Source organism: Carcharhinus amblyrhynchos, chromosome 10, assembly GCF_965287045.1.
Source record: "Carcharhinus amblyrhynchos chromosome 10, sCarAmb.v2.hapA, whole genome shotgun sequence".
NCBI lineage: Eukaryota > Metazoa > Chordata > Chondrichthyes > Carcharhiniformes > Carcharhinidae > Carcharhinus > Carcharhinus amblyrhynchos.
This window is the reverse complement of record NC_137333.1, coordinates 42,209,107-42,226,758: the sequence shown is the minus strand read 5'-3', so window position 1 is coordinate 42,226,758 and position 17,652 is coordinate 42,209,107. Positions and strand designations below refer to the sequence as shown.

Genomic DNA, 17,652 nt, shown 5'->3' with positions numbered 1-17,652 from the left:
AATGTGCTGGAAAAAACACAACTGTCAGCACTCTTGAAGAGATAACCAAAAGTTTATTTTTAAAACCTTTTTCAGTTACAAAGCCAATGTGCGGAGTGGATTGGGCAAGCCTGCTTGCTCTAGAAAATAATTCAAATTGAATCCAATTCATGGTCCCCACAAGAGAGATAACTGGATCCAAGCTGACAATAACAGGTATTACACCTGATCTCGCACTTGACTCTATATTTGATCTAAGCCAAAAGGCCAAGAAACAAAGTTAAATGCAACGTAACTCCTTCGGATCTGCGGAGAGGTAGAAATCTGATGAGTTTTTATGATGTTATAGTTGCGGTTCAGTGGCGTGCCGGGCGGGGGTCAGTGATCAGGTAGAACAAAAGGGAAGGTCAGGAAAAGATTAGAGGACGGGTGTTTATGATAGTGGTAATAGTTAAGAAAAAGTGATGGTCTGAAACAGCTAAGATAAAAATAAAATACTGTTGATGCTGGACTCTGAAACAAAAACAGAAAATGCTGGAAAATCTCAGCAGGCCAGAGCTCTGACAGGGTCATCCAGACTCAAAACATTGGCTCTATCCTCTCCGCACAGATGCTCAGACCTGCTGAGATTTTCCAGCATTCTGTTTTTGTTGGTCTGGAGCATCTGTTGTGCAAAATGGTGCTCACCAAACATATAGCGATCCGATCACCATATTCAACTCGATACAAAATATATGCAATATTAATAAAACAAATGTGCAATATTTTTAGGTTTGATGTTTTAAGCCATCAGCAATCAAAACTGATGCACTCACTGCTTAGGCCAGGAAAAGGGCTTTTAAATGTTTTGCAATCCAACTGTTGCTCAAAGCAAATGTGCTGTATACACTCTCAAAGGGTGGTGATAATCTATTAATTGTAGTGGCTTAGTTCTGACAATGTGTTTCAGTTTACCTTTTTTTCAAAGAAACTTCAAAACTTAAGGACTTAATTTTATCAAAATTGATATATTAGGAGGCCACAGGGAGGGAAAGGAATCAACAAATCTCTAGGTATTGGATTCTGCACTCTGATCCTGCCTTGCTTACACTATATTAACTGTCATTTACAAACACAGCACTTAATAGACCTTTGCTCATGGTCAACTTTCTGTAACCTCTCATTTTATATCAGTACTGCTCTTTTCTTTCCAACTGATCATTTCATTAGATCTATTAAGAAGAAGGCTGAAGACATTTAGATGTTGCTGCACTGCCCCAGCATGACAAATTTGCACATTTCAACCTCCATTGGCAATAATCCGAGATTGTGCATCACTCATTTGGTGCATGGCTCATTTGTGGGGATGGGATGGGGTGGCTGGGTGAGTGAGCAGAAGGAACATGGGAAAGCTATAGTGCTAGAGGATTCAATAGCTAGGGGAACAGATGGATATTTTGGTGGCAACAGATGTGACTCCAGTATGGTGTATTGCTTCCCTGGTGTCAGGGTCACAGTGCCAGGAACCCAGGTTAGCACTGCTGCCTCACAGTGCCAGGGACCCAGGTTCAATTCCAGCTTTTACACATTCTGTTTGAGTCTGCATGGATTTCCTCTGGATGCTCCAGTTTCCTCTCAGTTTAAAGATATGCAGTTAGATGGATTGGCCATGCTAAATTGCCTCTTAATGTCCAAAGATATGTAGGTTACTGGGATAGGCAGGGGTGAGCTCTAGGTAAGATGCTCTGTTGGATAGTTGGTGCAGACTTCATGGGCTGAATGGGGTTCTTCTGCACTATAGGATTCTGTGATGTCACTGAATGGCTGCAGAGAATCCTGATGAGGAAGTGAACAGCCAGTGATTGTCATCCACACAGTACCAACAACATAGATAGAAAGAGGAATATGGTCATGCAATCAGAGTTTAGAGAACTAGGAAGCAGAACCTCAAGGATAGTAATCTCTGAATTAATCCCGCAACTATGTGGAAGTGAGTATAGAAATAAAAAGAGACCACAGGTGAATGTGTAGATAGAGAGATAATGCACCAGGGAAGGCTTTAGGTTCCTGGTTCTGGGGAAGATGGGACCTGTACAGGCCAAATGAGTTGCACCTAACCAGAGCAGAACGGGGATGAATTTCTAGTGCTATCATGGAGGATATAAACTAACTTGGCTGATGGCAACCAAGAGAAGAGAAGCAAGGTTCAGAGAAAACTGGGAGTGACAGATATCTCCATTGTAGGAAACAGTACGGTAGTAGTTGGGGGTAAGAACAAGATAGAACGCAATAAAATCTAAATCAGTAAAGTTAAAATTTATTTATTAGTCACAAATATTAGCCACAAACAAATCCTGAAAGAGATAGAGGATAAAATGAGGTAGAAAAACAGTGTACGGCAAAGATATCAGCGGATAGTATGTCTGAGAATTAGGCTTAATGTCAAAGGTTCAGAGAGGATTTGAAACAAAAACAAATAAGGGTAACAAGAGGGAGTATGAGAAGAGACTGGAAGCTAACTGAAAAGGAAATCCAAAAGTCAAAAAGGCATATACAAAAGGTCATAGGAGGAGGAGTGAGGCCAATTAGGGATCTAAAACAGAGGTAAAGGGCATTGGTGAGTTACTAAGTTAATACTTTGCACCTGACTTTACGAAAGAGGAAGATGCTGGTCAGGTCATGTTGGAAGAGGAGGTAGTTGAAATACATGATGGATTAAAATTGGTAAAGAGGAGATATTGAGTAAGCTGGCTGTTCTTAAAAATTGATGAAAATCAACCTGTGATTTGTCAAAATCTCTAAAACCAAGGATAAATTATACTTGGTTGAAAAAGATACCTTAGCCAATAAGGGCTGCAAAACTGCAAACAATGCTCCAGATGTAGCCTTACCCAACACCTTATACGATTGCAGCAAAACATCCCTATCATTTCAGTGACTGATGCACAAGAGCACCTGGGTCTCACTGAGACTCGGCATGATTTGGACAGGCTGTGTGTGGGGGCAAATGCATGGTAGATACATATAATGTGGATATATGTGAGGTTATCCACTTTTGTAGCAACAATAAGAAGACAGATTAATACTTGAATGGGTGTAAATTGAGAGGTGGATATTCAGCGAGACCTTGGTATTCTCGTGTATTAATCGCTGAAAGTAAGCGTGCAGGTATTGCAAACAGTAAAGAAGGCAAATGGTATGTGGCCTTCAAAGTGAGAGAATTTGAGTATAGGGATAGGGATGTTTTGCTGCAATAGGGACGTTGGGTGAGGCCACACCTGAAGTATTGTGTGCAGTTCTGGTGTCCTTATCTGAGGAAGGATGTCCTTGCTACAAAGGCGGTACAGCGAAGGTTTATCAGGCTGATTCCTGAGATTGGAATTCAGGTCAGAAATTCCAAAGTGTGTTATGAAGTCTGCCTGGATCATAAGTTTGCACTTTGAATTTGGCTAGGGTGAGTATGAGATGCTTCACTTCAGGTATGATTCAACTAACCATGAGGGAACTTTTATAAAACAAAGTTTATTTAACAATATAGTTAATAAGCATAGAAAAAAAATCAGCAATAACTTTTACCAATTACAAACAAAAAGAAACAACCATGATATTGTATAATCCTTAATAAATATATGAAATGTTCCAATCAAACAAACTTCTCTCAACAAAACCCTTGTCACAGATTTAGCACGGAAATACAAATGCTCACATGATGCTGGAACTTAGTCCTTTGGTTGAATGCTGCAGTTCTCTTGATGCACACACAGACAAGCTTGGAGTCAGAAAAGCTTCCCAAAAGACCAGGGAGAGAGAGAGGTTCATGGTACTAACCAGCAACCCACCAATAGCAGAATTTTAATTCCTGGAAGGCTAGGAGGCCTGCTTCCACTAGCCAGCAGAATGTAAAATACCAGAGAGAGAAAAACTGCCTGCCACTGGACAACCAGGACAGCTTCTGACACTAAGACCAAAACTGAAAGTAAGTTATTGAATTCTACTGAGGAGGAACCATCTGACTTTGACTTTGTCAATCAATCTTCCTTCACACAATGCAGGGTCAGAAAAGATCCCAGATAGTACCTGAGACTCAGAGTAAAAATTAACAAAACCCCATTTAAACCATTGAAGCTGCAGTAAAAGGGCTTCTAACCACACACCCTAGCAACAATGAAACCAGAAGGCCTGCTTACAACTGCAGATATGATTTAAAAAAATTATTAAAGATATTCTAATGAAACACAGGTCTGTTATATGAGGAGAGACCAAATCAGTTAGAATTATATCCACTGGAGTTTAGAAGAGTGAGATGGGATTTCATAGAAACTTATAAAGTTCTAACAGGGTTAGACAGGATAGATTCAGAAAGAATGTTCCCAATGTTGGGGGAGTCCAGGACTAGGGGTCATCATTTGAGGATAAGTGGTAAACTTCTTAGAACGGAGGTGAGGAGAAATTTATTCAACCAGAGAGTGGTGAATGTGTGAACTTCACTACCACATAATGTAGTTGAGGCTAAAACGTCTGACTTCAAGGGATATGGGGAGAAGGAGGAATCCGGATATTGAATTCGATGATCAGCCATGATCAAAATGAATGGCAGAGTAGGTTCGAAGGCTGAATAGCCTACTCCTGCTTCTAGTTTCTATGTTTCATATGAGATGACAAATTGCTTGAAGCTATTTTGAGTAAGAACTCGATTAGTGCACTCCAAAAAGGTTGAAAATGTAGCTGTATCTCTACAAATAGAAATTTGATTTTGTTAATGAGAGAGACAGAGATATTTCTTGTTGAGAAGAGAAATAGACTGTAACTGGCTCATATTACCAGAAAGGTTGACAATAAGGAAGTCATTACAAATGACGTTTTCGGGTATTTGTAAAAGCATCATTGTTGGCAGTTCTGTCATCCAATTATCATTTGCTTGACTCAAAAATTGCACTTGGTCTTGATTCCTTATTTTAACATGGTGTGAGTCAATTAGTATTACCTACTTCAACAAGAAAGATTTTCATTTCATTCCATTCCATGCAGCCCAAATTAACATGTAAAAACCTCAACAAAAACATCTTTGCACAAACAAAATGCTGACCATCTGGCTATTTTCATTGCTCACAATGAACATAAGAACATAAGAAATAGGAGCAGGAGTACGCCACCTAGCCCTTCGAGCCTGCCCCACCATTCAATAAGATCATGGCTGATCTGAAGTGAATCAGTTCCACTTTCCCGCTTTCTTCCCATAACCCTTAATTTCCTTGTCTATCAGAAATCTATCTACCCGTGACTTAAATATATTCAACGAGGTAGCCTCCACCACTTTAATGGGCAGAGAATCCCAGAGATTCACCACCCTGAGTGAAGAAGTTCCTCCTCAACTCAGTTCTAAACTGCCCTCCCTTTTTTTGAGGCTGTGCCCTCTAGTTTCGTTAAGGGGAAGTCGTGTCTGACAAATTTATTGGAGTTCTATGAGGATGTGTCTAGGGTGGTGGATAGAGGAGAGCCAGTGGATGTGGTCTTTCTTGATTTTCAGAAGGCGTTTGACAAGGTACCTCATAAGAGGTTATTGCAGAAGGTAAGGGGGCGTGGAGTTGGGGGTAGGGTGTTAGCGTGGATAGAGGATTGGTTGTCAAATAGGAGGCAGAGAGTGGGGGTTAATGGGTGCTATTCGGATTGGCGGTTGGTGACTAGTGGAGTGCCCCAGGGGTCGGTGCTGGGGCCTCAGCTATTTACCATTTATATAGATGATCAGGAGGAGGGAACCGAGTGTATGGTGTCGAAATTTGATGACACCAAGATTGGTGGAACGGCAAATTGCGCGGAGGGTGTGGAGAGTCTGCAGAAGGATCTAGATAGGCTGGGCGAATGGGCCAGGAACTGGCAAATGGAATTTAATGTTGGCAAGTGCGAGGTGGTCCACTTTGGTAGGAATAATGGTAGGAAGGACTATTACTTACGTGGCGAAAAACTGCAGCAGGCGACGGTGCAGAGGGACCTCGGGGTCCTTGTGCATGAGTCGCAAAAACCCAGCCTGCAGGTGCAGCAGGTGGTCAGGAAGGCGAATGGGATGCTGGCCTTCATTGCGAGGGGGATTGAATATAAAAGTAGGGAGGTCTTGCTGCAGCTGTATAGGGCATTGGTGAGGCCGCAGCTGGAGTACTGTGTGCAGTTTTGGTCGCCGCACTTATGCAAGGATATTTGGGCCTTGGAGGGAGTGCAGAGGAGGTTTACTAGGCTGATACCAGAGTTGAGGGGGTTGAGCTATGAGAGGCTGAATAAACTAGGCTTGTACTCGTTAGAGTTTAGAAGAATGAGGGGAGATCTCATTGAGACATATAAGATGATGAATGGGATGGATAGGATAGAGGTGGAGAGACTCTTCCCGCTCAGAAAGGACAGTAGGACTAGGGGGCATAGCCTCAAGATAAAGGGGGGGCGGTTTAGAACGGAGTTGAGGAGGAACTTCTTCACTCAAAGGGTGGTGAATCTCTGGAATTCTCTGCCCGTTGAGGTGGTGGAGGCTGCCTCGCTAAATATTTTTAAGACGCGGGTTGATGGGTTTTTGATAAGAGAGGGGATTAAGGGTTATGGGGAGAGGGCGGGAATGTGGAACTGAGCCACGACAGATCAGCCATGATCTTATTGAATGGCGGGGCAGGCTCGAAGGGCTAGATGGCCTACTCCTGCTCCTATTTCTTATGTTCTGCTATCCTTTCTAAGCGGGAGGAATCTCTCTACCTCTACCCTATCTAGCCCCTTCATTATCTTGTACATCTCTATAAGATTCCTCCTCAGCCTTCCAAACTCCAACGAGTACAGACCCAATCTATTCAATTTCTCTTCATAAGCTAACCCCCTCATCTCCGGTATCAGCCTGGTGAACCTTCTTTGTACTCCCTCCAAGGCCAATATATCCTTTTGCAAATAAGGGGACCAAAACTGCACACAGTACTCCAGCTGCGGCCTCACCAGTGCCCTGTACAGTTGTAGCAAGACCTCCCTGCTTTTATATTCTATCCCCCTCACTATAAAGGCCAACATTCCATTCGCTTTCTTGATCACCTGCTGCACCAGCAGACTGGGTTTTTGCAATTCATGCACAAGGACCCACAGGTCCCTCTGCACTGTAGCATGCTGCAGCTTTTCACCCTTTAAATAATAATTCCTCCTATTATTTCTACCAATGATGCCTGCATATACAATTATAGAATTGTTGAATCCCTACAGTGCAGAAGCAGGCCATTCAGCCCATCAAGTCTGCACTGAATCTCCTAAAGGGAATCCCAGCTCCATCCCACCCCTCACATTTACTGTGGCTAATCCACCTGACCTACACACCTTTGGACTAAGGGGAAAATTAGTATGCCAATCCACCTAACCTGCACACCTTTAGAGTTTGGGAGGAAACCAGAGCACCCTGAGGAAACCCATGCACACACAGAGAGAACGTACAAACTCCAAACAGTCATCCAAGTTATTATGTTTACCGCTTCTAATATTTTATTTTTGTGTGTCTTTATTATGCATTTTGGGCCATTTTTCTATATTAAAGGCACAATACAAGAGTTATTTATTGCTGCTGCAATTTCTGTAGTGCTCCAAATGCTCATCAAGGTAATTAAAAACAGTTTTATATTTCATTGTGTTATATCAAAGATTCTGGATAAGATTTTACTGCCCCAAGCAGTGGGGTAAAAGCCAGGAGGGCTGATATGATGCAGTTCCACTGCAGGGCAATATTACGAGTGATAGGAATGGCAGCGGCTCAGCTGCCCAACCGCCAGGAAAGTTGTCAGCATGGTTCCATTGCCAATTCTTGAGGGCCCAGGACTTGCATTTAGTCCCAAAGTGGGGTCTTAACCCTTCTAGGGAAATTCTGACTTCTATTTCTAAAAGGTGCAATGAGTCCATTGTTTGTTTTAAAATAAACTTCCAAGATTTACAAATTGGAAGAAAAGTTAACTAAATTTGTATTGAACTCAAAAGAAAATGGGTTTCATCAGTGTACTATTATTTTCACATAATGTCAATTTTGTCAATGTAAATTTAAATCAGCAATACCCATTGAATTTATTATTGTTTTCACTAAACATGCACAAGCAACTTAAAATACTTCACAGTCTTAGAAAGTTATGCCCTGGTCTGGAGATGCCGGTGTTGGATTGGGATAGGCACAGTAAAAAGTTCACAACATCAGGTTAAAGTCCAACAAGTTTATTTAGTAGCACAAGATTTCAGAGTGCTGCACCTTCATCAGGTGAGTGAAGAGTGTTGCAGACTGGCACATTCCAAGGTCCAGGACTACGTGCTGAGGGACGCGCTGAAGCTTGGGGCAGCCGCCGCAAAGGCACAATGGGGAAAGGCCACACTATAAGGCCTTTTAATGGAGGCGGACCGAGGGCCCGGGAACTGCAGAACACCCTCGACCTGCGTAACTGTGTGCCAATCTGAGCAATAACGGCACACAGTAATTTATTGAGACATGTATATAGCTTCAAGTATTGAAATGTAATGACTGTAATTTGTACAAAAGTGTAAAAATGTTTTGATTCTGCACTGTTTGCAATTCAAAGCCATGTAGATTTAAGAACATAAGAAATAGGAGCAGGAGTAGGCCATCTAGCCCTTCGAGCCTGCCCCGCCATTCAATAAGATCATGGCTGATCTGTCGCTGCTCAGTTCCACTTTCCCGCCCTCTCCCCATAACCCTTAATCCCCTTTCTCATCAAAAACCCATCAACCCGCGTCTTAAAAATATTTAGCGAGGCAGCCTCCACCACTTCAACGGGCAGAGAATTCCAGAGATTCACCACCCTTTGAGTGAAGAAGTTCCTCCTCAACTCCGTTCTAAACCGCCCCCCTTTTATCTTGAGGCTGTGCCCCCTAGTCCTACTGTCTTTTTTGAGCGGATTTTTATGAATAAAGTATACTTCTGGAAAAAAAGGAGTTGGGTTCACAAACAGGCATATAAAGATACAGACTCAATTTATAAGATAATGGTTGGAATGCGAGTCTTAACAGTTAATCAACTCTTTACGGGTACAGACAACGTGAGTGGAGAGTGGGTTAAGTACAAGTTAAAGAGGTGTGAATTGTCTCAAGCCAGGACAGTTAGTGAGATTTTGCAAGCCCAAGCAAGTCATGGGGCTACAGGTAGTATGACATGAACCCAAGATCCCAGTTGAGGCTGTAAAATTATGCCCAGGATATTATTTTACTTAATATAGTTCACAAAATTAAGCATGGCTAAAAGATGATCAAAAACAATACCACTGATTATCCTGATATAACATAAGAACATAAGAAATAGGAGCAGGAGTAGGCCATCTAGCCCTTCGAGCCTGCCCCGCCATTCAATAAGATCATGGCTGATCTGTCGTGGCTCACCTTCCCACCCTCTCCCCATAACCCTTAATCCCCTTGCCTATCAAAAACCTATCAACCCGCGTCTTAAATATATTTAGCGAGGCAGCCTCCACCACTTCAACGGGCAGAGAATTCCAGAGATTCACCACCCTTTGAGTGAAGAAGTTCCTCCTCAACTCCGTTCTAAACTGCTCCCCCCCCCCAATCTTGAGGCTGTGCCCTCTAGTCCTACTGTCCTTTCTGAGCGGGAAGAGCCTCCCCACCTCTATCCTATCCATCCCATTCATCATCTTATATGTCTCAATGAGAGCTCCCCTCATTCTTCTAAACTCTAACGAGTACAAGCCTAATTTATTCAGCCTCTCCTCATAGTTCAACCCCCTCAACTCCGGTATCAGCCTAGTAAACCTCCTCTGCACTCCCTCCAAGGCCCAAATATCCTTGCGTAAGTGTGGCGACCAAAACTGCACACAGTACTCCAGCTGTGGCCTCACCAGCACCCTGTACAGTTGCAGCAAGACCTCCCTACTTTTATATTCAATCCCTCTCGCTATGAAGGCCAGCATCCCATTTGCCTTCCTGACCACCTGCTGCACCTGCAAGCTGGCTTTTTGCGACTCATGCACAAGGACCCTGAGGTCCCTCTGCACTGTCGCATGCTGCAGTTTTTCACCATGTAAGTAATAGTCCTTCCTACCATTATTCCTACCAAAGTGGACAACTTCACACTTGCCAACATTAAATTCCATTTGCCAGTTCCTGGCCCATTCGCCCAGCCTATCTAGATCCTTCTGCAGACTTTCCACACCCTCCGCGCAATTTGCCGTTCCACCAATCTTGGTGTCATCAGCAAATTTCGACACCATACACTCGGTTCCCTCCTCCAGATCATCTATATAAATGGTAAATAGCTGAGGCCCCAGCACCGACCCCTGGGGCACTCCACTAGTCACCAACCGCCAATCCGAATAGCACCCATTAACCCCCACTCTCTGCCTCCTATTTGACAGCCAATCCCCTATTCACGCTAACACCCTACCCCCAACTCCATGCCCCCTGACCTACTGTAATAACTTCTTGTGCGGCACCTTATCAAACACCTTATGAAAATCAAGAAACACCACATCCACCGGCTCTCCTCTATCCACCGCCCTAGACACATCCTCATAGAACTCCAATAAATTCGTCAGACACGACTTCCCCTTAACGAAACCGTGCTGCGTCTGCTCTATCAAACAATTCTCCTCAAGATGCCTCGCTATTTTCTCCTTGATCACAGATTCTATCATTTTACCTACAACAGACGTTAAACTAACCGGCCTATAATTCCCTGCCTTTTGCCTGCCACCCTTCTTAAACAACGGCGTAACATTAGCCGTTTTCCAATCTTCCGGCACTTCCCCGAAATCCAGCGATGTTTGGAAAATAATCACCAAGGCATCCACTATTAGCTCCGCCATTTCTTTCAGAACCCTTGGATGCATTCCATCCGGTCCTGGGGACTTGCCCACAATCAGACCCTCCAGTCTTTTGAGCACTGCCTCTCTAGTAACAATAATGTCATTCAGGCCCTCCACTCCTACCATCTTTCCATCGCTAACACCCGGCAAATTATTCACGTCCTCCTCCGTGAAGACCGAAACAAAACATAAAACCGAAACAAATAAAATGAGATTGCAATCCGATAGAAAATATAAGCAACCTGTCTCTGCAATACTTCTTGATTTCAGCTGTACAGTACAATAGACAAATTAAAAACACAATTTGCATCTGTGTATGCTATTTCCAATACTTGCAAATCCCAAGTAATGTCTCATAATGAATATCTAGTGCATGATCAGGATAAGAGCCACACTTTTGTTTCTGACTCCGTTCAAGACAATTGTAACAAATCAGAGAATGTCCTTCTGCCACTTTTCAATTAAATTTTGCTGATTAATCTATTTTCTACGTCGCCAAGATTTACACAAGTTAAGAAACGAACTAGTAAACAGCCATCAGACTTCTATTGTTACACTGATTTGGTTCACATAGTGCAATTTGCGCCCCCCCCATCCATTCTATTATAGTGGAAAAATGAAAGCCCATAGAAGAATCTCACCACATTGTAAACTGCTTTGTGGCAAAGTATTTTGTTAATCTCCAGTGTGCTATACTCTAGGCTTGAAAACACCTTCTCTCCATTCTAAAAGGTACTAATGAAGCCCAGATTAGCCTTTGAATGATCCAAGGCAGATCAAACTCTTTCAAGTAAAGAAATAAGGTCAAAATTATTTTGATGAGCTATTCTATTTTAGTTCCTTTCAAAAATGATACAAGATGAAACACAAGTTAATCTCACACAAAATACTGTTAAAATACTCTTACTAAAAATAATTTTGGCACAGATGGTAGGACTTCATAAAGAGCATTGGTAACAAATTCAAAATTGGGCTCATGCAATGATGCTTTTTATTAAATATATAAGGCAATTTTCATTAAAAACATTTCATGACGAACCAACCCCAAGATATAAAAATGCTTGTAATAAGGTCAAATTTGGTAATAAGTGTACATTTTTATTTTAAAAAGTTTAAAAAACAGTTAAATGCTCACATATGTTTTGAAAATGATAGAAGTAGACAATTTGTTTACAAATGACTATAAATAGCACCAGTTGTTATATTATTCTTTGTTCAGTTTTGCTTAAAATCAATTTGTATGCATCTCAAGCACCACCCTCATTTTGTCATGATTTATTTGTAACTGATACAGTCAAGCAGATAATTACCCCAGCTAAACCTGTGTGTTTGAAATCTATAGATACATGATGAAGTGCAGGCTGTTATAAAGGTTTTTAGAAAAAAAAGGAGAACACTACCCAAGAGAAAGTTTCACAAAATAAACATATCTTCAGACTTTATATCCATGAATTATTTTAGTATGTTAAATTTTTATTCATTTACTCAACAATTTTTTATTCTGTCATGGTTTGTGGGTGTCGCTGGCAGTGCCAGCATTTGTTGCCTTGCCCTAATTGTCTTTAAACTGAATGGCCATTTCAAACGGCAGTTAATAGTCAACCACATTGATGTGGGTCTGGAATCACATGTAGGTCAGATCACGTAAGAAAGGCAGGTTTCCTTTCCTAAAGGGCATTAGCGAACTTGAAGGGTTTTTACAACATTTGATAATCATTGTCATGGTCACCATTACTAAAACTAGGTTTATACTCCAGATTTACTAATCGAATTTAAGTTCCATCAGCTGCTGTTGGGATTTGAACCCAGGTCTCCAGATTATTAGCTGGGCCTCTGGATTACAAATCCAGTGATATGCAGATGTCGGCATTGGACTGAGATAAACACAGCAAGAAGTCTCACATCTCACATTGTCAGTACTTTTAAGACTTGATTACCTGTATCTTTAACCTGTGCTTAACCCTCTCTCCACTCATATTGTCTGTACCTATAAGACTTGATTACCTGTAAAGACTTGCATTCCAACTATTATTTTGTAAATTGAGTTTGTGCCTTTATATGCCCTGTTTGTGAACAGAACTCCCACTTACTTGATGAAGGAGCAGTGCTCCGAAAGCTAGTGGCTTGTGCTACCAAATAAACCTGTTGGACTTTAACCTGGTGTTGTGAGACTTCTTACTGTGTTTACAAACCCAATGACATTACCACTTCATCACCATCTCCCCTTGAAGGAACATGTACTTCTTACGCACATTAAAAGGAAATTATTGAATTCGGAATGAGTTTTTTTAGTTAAACTTAAAAAATCGTATGAATTTCATACTAATAAATAAATATTTTATTCAGCTGAGTAATAGTTTTTGGGGCAATGATGAGGTATCTCATTCCAAGTGTAAGTCACTGAATGTTTTTCCTTTAGCATATTTATAGCAACCTGCACGGAATTTTGAAAATATTCCAGAATTGCTTACTATTAAGGTATTTTTGTGCAGTTGACACTAGAAACCGATGCCTACATAACCAATTTGTTCCATTGTCTTTTCTTCATCTTTGGAGTCAAAGTTCATCTTTGGTCTGTAAACAGAATTTTATAAATATTTTAATGTTCCTGTTTGGCATGGAGAACCTTTATTGTTTCATTATATTGTGTGAGCAAAAAAATCCATTTTATAGCCTATAATAAGGTACATTCATATTTAATTATTTACATAATGTGTTGAATCTTGCTGGAAAAACAATGCAATAATTTTGAATATTATAATTAATTGCACAAATCACTCAACAACTCCAGCAGATTAAGAGATGTGCAATAAGTTGCAAATTTCCAGAACCTGGTGGTTGATTTACGCTGTTTCACCATAAACGAAATCCTGTCCTTAGCTTCCGTTAGCTTTAAGTTAAATATAAATGGAATCCATACTCTCATATGGGGGTTAATAAGAACTGTTGGAGATAATTTAGTAGCATGGTGGGGGTGGGGGAGGGAATGACAAAAGAAAGAGACAAAATAAATGATTTGAAAGAGAAAGGGAAATGAGACAGAAACACGAAAAAAATTCAAAAAGGATAAGAAAATGAAAAAGATGAAGACAGGGAATGAAGGAGCAATAAAAAGAAAAATTATTAAACCAAGGAAATCTAAAATGTATTAATAAAGTAAGGAAGAAAATATTATTTTACCAGTTGGGGGAATGAATTAGAGCAGGTAGGTGAATTAAAGGTGTGGAAACATCTGTGAAACACTGACCATAAAATAGGATTACACAAAATGAAAGGAACATTAAAAGAATGAAAAACTGGTAAAAGGCGCATAGCTCAACAATGGGAAATATTTTGACCAGATGTGGAAAATGTATAAATCCAATCCGTTCCAGTAACAGCAAAAAGTCTATGTTTAAGGTCTGGATTCCATGGATCAATAAGCAAATCAGAATCAATTCGCAACTAAATGAAAATCATTTAGTACTTACAAGGCAGGTAATAAATGGAAAAACTTGAATAAATAGGAAAAATACATACGAAAACTACAAAAGAGTTTAGACAGATTATAAGGAAGAGATAGTAGCAAAAATCAAAAAAGACAATAATGTTTCAACATGTGCAGTAAAAGTAGATAGGGGAGATACAACTAAGGTCACAAGAGTGCCAGGAATACTAAAAATATGAGCTGAATATTTAGATTGTAAAACCACCAAAGGTAATTATGATTTTAACGACAGGTCGAGGGAAGATATTCAAATTTAAAATATGCAAATCATCCGGATCTGATGATTAACATCCATGAGTCCTGAGGAAAGCTTGGGAAGAAATAGCAAAGACTACAATGATCATTTTTCAAGCTGAAGAGCAACATATCTGAATTTCATAGCCTCAGACTTGAAACCTTAATTAGAGTGTAGTTGTATAGTGCGCTGTTCCAGACAGCCCATTTTTGGAAGATATAACATGTCAAAGATTCATAATCATGCTATGGAAGGGTAAGGAGAAGTTTGCAGTTTGATATTTTTCACTATAATTGAGAAGGTGACCCAATAAAAATTTTATGTAGCTATGACCAGGAGTTTTCGAATGGCAGGGTCTCCCATCAAACAGCTGAACAGTCAGTTCGAATGCATCCCGCCGATACCAGCGAGCCTGTCACCCATTGCAAGGGTCCAAGAGTGTTAATTTACTGGAGGTTGATCATCCGCCCCTCAATCCTGACTCAGAATGGCTGGCAGCTTTGAGGTCCCAGCAGCGCCAGATGCAGCACTAGCCATTAAACTGGACCACCCACTTTCTTGGTTTGTCCCTGTTCAAGAATTATAGAAGCTGTTATTTGATGAAAGTTACGTTCCACACACCAAGGTTTTAGATTCCCCCACTGAAGAGTTTGCAGGCATGAGGTGGGGGCCATAGAATTCCCCAATGGCCTCCCCCCACCCACCTACCTTCCATCCCTCCCACCTGCCCCAACCTGTCTGTAATTTTATGATGGGCGACGCCTAGGCCAACCCTTGCCTCAGTTAAAACCCCACCTGGCAACTAACATGCGTATAAGGGTCGTTTCCCACTTGGCCTCAATATTGAGACAGGCAAGAGGGGTTTCAGCAGGAGTGGGAGCCACAAATCAGAGCAAGAGCTGGGAGTCAGAAAGCAAGAGCTGGGAGTCAGAAAGCAAGAGCTGGAGAGCTGGGAGACCGAGGGCGGGAGACCGAGGACGGGAGCCGGAGAGCGGGGGAAAGTTGGAAGCCGGAGAGAGGGGCTGGGAGCCGGAGAGCGGGAGCCAGAGACGGAGTCAGAAATGGAAATGGGGTGGCCTAGAGAGGTAGCAGAGGCGATAGCCAGTTTGGAGATGGGGGAGGGGGGCTGGGAGAGACAGCAGAGGGAACCGGTGTTGCAGGAGAGCTAGGGGAGGGGGGCAGGTGAGTGAGCCCAGGGGGTTGGGGGAGCAGGAGAGAAAGCCGGGGGAATGCAGGAAAGGGAGCCTGGGGGGCAGGAAAGGGAGCCTGCGGGGCAGGAGAGACATTCATGAAGGGTCAAGGGCAGCAGGGAACTGTATGTACAAGGTTGAAACAGATTTTTGGTCTTTCAGGGAATTAAGAATTAAGAATTATGGACAATGAGCAACAAAGTGCAGCTGAGGCAGAAGATAAGAGGTTTCTTATTTAAGACACAATTGAGAAGTTTTTTTTCAGTAGGTAATGAATCTTTGGAATTCTCTTCTTAGAGAGTGGTAGAAGCTGGGTCATTGAATACTTTTAAGGCAGAGATAGATAGATGCTTGACTAATAAGGGAATCAGAGGTTTTTGAGATAGATGGAAATGCGGAGTTGAGGTCACAATTAGCTGTAACCTTATTGAATGGTTATAGAGTCATAGAGGTTTCCAGCATGGAAACAGGCCCTTCGGCCCAACTTGTCCAAGCTGCCCTTTTTTTTAAACCCCTAAGTTAATCCCAATTGCCTGCATTTGGCCCATATTACCCACATAACTACCTAAATGCTTTTTAAAAGACAATATTGTACCCGCCTCTATTACTACCTCTGGCAGCTTGTTCCAGACACTCACCACCCTCTGTGTAAAAAAATTGCCCCTCTGGACACTTTTGTATCTCTCCCCTCTCACCTTAAACCTATGCCCTCTAGTTTTAGACTCCCCTACTTTTGGGAAAAAGTATTGACTATCTAGCTGATCTGTGCCCCCCATTATTTTATAGACCTCAATAAGATCACCCCTCAGCCTCCTATGCTCCAGAGGAAAAAGCCCCAGTTTATTCAGCCTCTCCTTATAACCCAAACCATCAAGTCCCAGTAGCATCCTAGTAAATCTTTTCTGCACACTTTCTACTTTAATAATATCTTTTCTACAATAGGGTGACCAAGACGGCACACAGTGTGCCAAATGTGGCCTTACCAATGTCTTGTACTGCTTCAACAAGATGTCCCAATTCCTGCTGCAGCAGGAAATCCTGGTGCAGCAGGCTCGAGGGCAGAATGTCCTACTCCTGATTCAAACGCTCGTAGATATGTTCATATAAGATCAATCATGATCTTACAGAATGGCAAAAAAGGCTTGAGGAGGCGTGAGGTCTGCTCTGATTTCTTATGTTGTGATGATGTTTACTGATTGTTAGGAGTAACCAGCTAATCAAATTCTTCTCAAATTATTCTCAGATCTAGCATTTAACCTATCATGAAACATGAAGGACTCTTCTAAGAACCTTGTTTTAAATCCATACTCTTACCTTTGTTCTATGACACATGCAAGGGAAAAGGTCATCTTTTGGCTGCTCCACTAGTTGCATACCATCTCTTATCTTTGGTTCACTCACCTGAAGATCAGCATACTCCTGTTTAAAAACACAAACATGTAGATTATCACTGATATAATACAAGGAATTTGGATACATTTGCTATCCATTTTTACATTCTATTTTATTGATTCTGTCCTTTTTAAATATATTTTCCAATTTTCCTCACATTACAAGACATTCACTAATCAGCAGAATGATCAGTTGACCAAATTATTTTGTTAAGACCTAATTGGTACTCACTATTGATTGCATTCCAGTATTGTCCTCCTCTATGCAGCATGCTTGGCCTGTGATTGACACTGAACTAAAGATGGTGTAATGTGCATCAGAAATGCATCCCCCCACTCTTCCAAATATTTTGGCATAGGGCAAAGCCACCCAGTTCATCAAGCTGGTGTTATTGACTCTCATTCCACTTCCCTATTCTGTCCCACTTGGGGTGGAAGTTTACGGCTCCATCATGGCAGGGGTGAGGCTGGAAAATGTGGCAAGTCATTCAAATGTCCATTGAGTTTGGCAGGACTGGAAGATTCTCTCAGTGGGAGGGGCTATAAAAATCTACCCTTCGTGTTCTGCAGT

The 17,652-nt window shown here is 41.6% G+C and overlaps 1 protein-coding gene across 3 annotated transcripts in view; it reads right to left on the bottom strand.

Moving 5' to 3' along the window:
- Positions 1–17,652, bottom strand: part of poglut2 (protein O-glucosyltransferase 2) — a 79,032-nt gene that overhangs the window by 7,796 nt on the left and 53,584 nt on the right. The window contains exons 9-10 of one of the 3 annotated variants that reach the window (XR_013888030.1): positions 17,005–17,109; positions 13,250–13,352 (exon numbers count right to left, since the gene is read on the bottom strand). Coding sequence is in view for 2 of the 3 variants with exons in the window: in XM_080196919.1 (XP_080053045.1) it covers positions 13,335–13,352; positions 17,005–17,109 (123 nt within the window). In the remaining variant the exon portion in view is untranslated. Of the gene's footprint in view, positions 1–10,883; positions 13,353–17,004; positions 17,110–17,652 lie in introns of those variants that run through there. The other 2 variants (XM_080196921.1, XM_080196919.1) reach the window with 2 other exon arrangements.